At 37.6% G+C, this 4,882-nt stretch overlaps 1 protein-coding gene across 1 annotated transcript; it reads right to left on the reverse strand.

The window, feature by feature from the left end:
- On the reverse strand, window positions 1-4,614 carry AST56 (STAS domain / Sulfate transporter family). The gene is made up of 12 exons (XM_086250043.1): window positions 4,181-4,614; window positions 4,031-4,079; window positions 3,722-3,929; window positions 3,402-3,579; window positions 3,140-3,205; window positions 2,813-3,043; window positions 2,605-2,731; window positions 2,216-2,502; window positions 946-1,139; window positions 766-851; window positions 373-449; window positions 1-286 (listed from the first exon to the last, which is right to left on the reverse strand). The coding sequence occupies exons 1-12, from the start codon at window positions 4,514-4,516 to the stop codon at window positions 131-133; spliced, it is 1,995 nt and encodes a 664-aa protein (XP_086106169.1). The 5' UTR covers window positions 4,517-4,614; the 3' UTR covers window positions 1-130.
- Window positions 4,615-4,882: the final 268 nt, after the last annotated feature.

Here is a 4,882-nt window from a genome sequence, read left to right on the forward strand (position 1 = left end):
TTACTCAAACATCTCTTTAATTGATTCCCCTAATTCATAGTCACAATCAATTAGGCTATGCACCTTATTAGGGTTACTCATGGTTTAGCACAAATTAATAGCCAATGAGACCCTCTTTGGTAAACCATCATCAACAGCTGCTCACACCAGCAACCACTTTGGAACTAAGGCATGCATCTACAGCTTCACCAACAGTAAGGAAAACCCTCTCTGCTCCAATTCTATCTACCAATTTGGATAACTTCAGCCTGTGAATCACTTGCCACCTTGGGTTGGCCATAGCTAGCTGCAATCAAACATACACAAAATCTTAGAAATAGATTCCAAATTTTCATGGACATCACACACTTTAATTTGAAACTGATGCCTTACTTCTATGCCTTGTGAGAACAATTTCTTGTGTATTTCCTCTAATGCAAGAATTCCCGAAGTGTCAACATTCATCACATCTATCATAAGAGAAATTTCACATTAGTGTAAATAATTAGACATATAGATGTCCTCCTTTCACAATCACCTTATCACGTGAACAACATGTGAAAGATTGATGCATGAGGTAACATTCTTACATACAACGGATGTATATAAAGCCTTTTTGACAACATTCATTTGTGTGCTAGTTACATAATAAGTTTTTATGAAAAGGGTGTTATATACACCTGTTGTATGCAAAAATTTCTCCTGTAAAAATGAGTGCATATACAAGTCACACCCTAAAATTTGTGCTCGCCATGAGCATTGTAACTACAAATCAAGGGAACTTACTGGACATGTCAAGGATTACATGGTCAATTCTTCCCTTTTCTTTCTCTTCAATCTCATCATCCTCTTTTTTCACCCACCTCATTACCCTAAATAATTATAGCCTCAATGCATTAATTATTGGCAACTTCATGAAATTATGTCACCTCAATTGCCCTTGACATCCAATTAATGAACTCATACCTTTCTCTCACAGAATTAGCATTAGCAAAGCAAAGCAAAGCAGAGTTGATGCTGATTATCAAGATGCTTGGAGTTTTGATGGCCATGGGATACTGACTGATGTTACAAAAGATATCTGTTCTTGGAAGTCTCCCTAGAACGTCTATGCCAGGTCTAAGTGAATTTAGCAATATCTTTGCAAAAGAGATGCTTATCTGCAGTCCATCAAAACTCACAATCAAAGACATATCATCTGTTCCACCAAAGAAAAAAAAAAGGAGACATATCATCCTTGACTATATATTCCAGTGAATAAGTTGGCTTGATCCTTGCAAGATGTGCAAATTTTAATACCCCATACAAAAATTCTTCAAATTGATGTATTTGACAGGTTCCACCAGAATCAATCAATGATAGAAAAACTCCATTATCTAGTGGGTTCAGTATATTACTAAATGAAGCAAGATTTTACTGCTATTAATGGCCATGTGATTTAGTGGGGATCATGATCTGTATAGTACTAGAATGCATATATCTAAGAGAGGCTTGGATTCAATAGGATTATATCACTAATTTGCAGAGGTTCTTACATCTCAACTGTACATATTGTAAGCCTACATAGACCCTAATATAGGTCCTACATGACCCCTACATGCATAAATTTTTATGTTATATGCAATTACAACACTCAATTGCAATAATCTCAACTGTAAAACTTAAAAAATCCATATATTGCAAGAAGTATAGATTTTTCAACTATAGATGATGTGATATCATGAGATATTACAGGAACATATTCCTTGCAATTGGTTGTTGTAATTATGCAAATCTCAATGGAATTTATATGTGACCAATATGGAGCTCATATTTGCTACATGCTAGCTTGTCATGGACAGTGAGTCACAATATACTGTAGCCTATATGTTATGATTAAGTGGACAACCCAAAATGATTGACCTGAGTCTTCTACCCTGGTCCTCTGGTAGACCCAGTTCACACTAAAGATGGTAGACCCAGTTCACACTAAAGATAAGCAACCACTTGTCTAGTTAGATCCTCAATTATGGATGGAGCCCACCTCTTGCTTAAATTCAGCTTTACATATCAGAAAATGACATAAAGCTATAATAACTTTATGTCATTTTCTATACATTTCACCATTGATGGATGTCTGCTTAGTGTGTGTTAGCTTCCCGTCCTAGGTAGAATTTTGTGCTGATCTGTGGTCATTATGCATAATCAAACGCTTAGAGGCAAGATTGAGTTTAAAATAATAAGAGTAAAAGGTTACCGCAGCAAGAAGACCGATCTCTACTGATGCAAACAATACCCCAAAGAATGCACCAATGCAAGCAAGGAAATCTAATTTGTCAACCTTCCAAATATGGTAAGCTGCATTTACATCAATAAGTCCAGGAAGAGCTGATAGGATGATTGAAGCAAGGATGGCAACGGGAGTATAGTACAAGAGCCTAGTAAGCAATTCCAGTGATAAAATAACAGTGAGGGCCATCACTATATTTGACACCACAGTTTGACACCCTGCACTAAAGTTTACAGCAGTTCTTGAAAATGAACCTGCAGAAGCCAAAACCTATCAAACACTTTGTACTAATTAATGGGCTTATTATCCCAAGTAAATGCAAATTTTTTAACTGCATCAGTACAAGTATTACTCACCAGTTGCCACATAGCATGAAGTTAAAGAACCAACAATGTTCATGAATCCCATGGCTATCATTTCCTTGTTTCCATCAAGATGGTACCCTTTGATGGAAGCAAAAGATCGACCGACAGCAATGGCTTCCTGTTTAAATCAAAATTCCAATTTATCTTGAAAATTTACAGCTTGGTCAATAAGAAATATATGAAGGAATGCAAAACTCACAGCAAGAGCAATAATGGCAGAAATCAGTCCTGCTTTGGCTGTTTGTCCGACATGTGGGCCGCTGAGTTGTAACTGATGAGCTGAACTTGGATTAAGACCCCCTTTGATGTGTTTTACTATCTTTACTCCATGCTTATCAGCTTTTGTCAAAAACACTATCAAAGTGGATAGCATAACTGATATAAGGGGGGCAATAGCTGGCAACCAGAAGAGCTTTTTGTTTCTTTTGCCCTGCAATTCATAAGAAAGGTTTTACCAAGGCTAAATGACTAAAACAGAAAGGATTGGCTGAAGGGTAAATTGAGATACTAGAATTTTGTTACTTACAATAAACCTGGCAATTAGGAGGAAAATCAGGAATGCGCAACCCAGGACAATATTCAGAGGGTACCACTGCCATGGAAGAACAAGGGAGGATAAAGTCTACCAAGACAAGTTAAGAAAATAAGAATCTAGATACTGCTTTGGCCATTGTTCATAGTAAGTACATGAAAAGATTTTGGATTTGAATTAAGAAAACCTTTATTTTGAGACAATCTGTCTTTCTGAGTTATGAATGTTTAGGCTATGGATCTTATAGAAAACTTACTGGCTCATGAATAATTGATTTGAAAACAGACTCCAAGACAGAGACCACATCGGTTTTGGTGGTGAAGTTACTGATCCCGAGTAGACCCTTCAGTTGTTGAAGACCAATGACAATGGCTGCACCAGCCATGAATCCCACAATTGCAGCATGTGAAAGAAAGTCCACAAGAAACCCCAACCTGTAAGTACCAGAGAATGGCCTATATGTTAGGAATAACAAGGTTCCAGCAAAGAACTACCTACCTAAACCATCCAAATACATATTAAAAGGTTCTAGCAAAGAAGGTCACAGTGAGAACAAGTTTTCTCTAAGCAACATGCCTAAAAATTCCAAAGGCAGCTTGGAAAAGTCCGGCGAAAAGGGTCACAGTGAACACAAGATTTCTGTAGGAGACAGGATTGGCCACAGGATCTTCTATTTTCTGAACCAAGGAGGACAGCAACATGGAAACCACAGCCACTGGTCCAATTGCTAGCTCTCTTGAACTCCCCATTAGAGAATAAATCAGAGGTGGGACAATGCTTGTGTCTATAATCCATACACCAGATGCAATAAACAAAGCAAAAAATCAATATCACAGAGAATGAACTGAAGTCTGAAAATACAGCAACCAAAACTAAACAACTTACACAGGCCATATTGAGGATCAAGTTTTGCCAGATTAGCATACCCAATACTCTGTCAAGATTCACAAAAGGTATAAAGAGGGAAGAAGAGTATCATATTAGAATGAAAAAATATATAATGTTTTTCCAAGTAAATTAAACAGAAAGACATACCTGAGGAACACTAAGGCTAGCCAGTGTCAAACCAGCCATCAAATCGTTTTTAAACTTTGATGCCTTGTAATTTCTTCCCCAGCTGAGGATTGGAAATAGACCTCTAAAGAATGAACCAGCCCGGCTAGCTGAAGTCCTTTTTTGCTTAGAGGATTTATTTCCTTGAGGAAAGACACTGTCTTTAATTGAACCAAGGAGCTGCTGCCATGGACCTGGTGGCTCGGGAGAATTGAGCATCCACTGAGCCCTCTCAGCCCTATTGGGGTGGTCCTCAACATGTTGTTGATGCTGCTGCTGCAGCTCAACACTGAAGCCCTCAGTTGGCACTGAACCCATGGTGGTTTGAAGTGTTTGGGAGTACTCTCTTCAGTAGCATGTTATGTACCTGCAGAGCTGGTTCTGTACCAACCCATGACAGAGATATGTTACTGAATGTAGTCACTAAATATATATATCTAAGGCTAAACAGTGCTTTTGACTGATTTAATTAACATAATCCTAGAAATTACTATATATCCTTGCAGCTTATTCGTTACCATCAATGTATGAGCTCATCAGAATAATTAGGCAAGTGCATGATCGCATACATAATGATTGATGAGTTTTAAGATTGACCCACATTTATTTTAATGTCACTTTTTTCAATATGTTGTTGTTGAAGGGGTTTTGGAGCTTAGCTATTGCTACGTTGATGGTAGCAAA

This window comes from Dryas octopetala, chromosome 7 (assembly GCF_963921425.1).
Source record: "Dryas octopetala chromosome 7, drDryOcto1.1, whole genome shotgun sequence".
NCBI lineage: Eukaryota > Viridiplantae > Streptophyta > Magnoliopsida > Rosales > Rosaceae > Dryas > Dryas octopetala.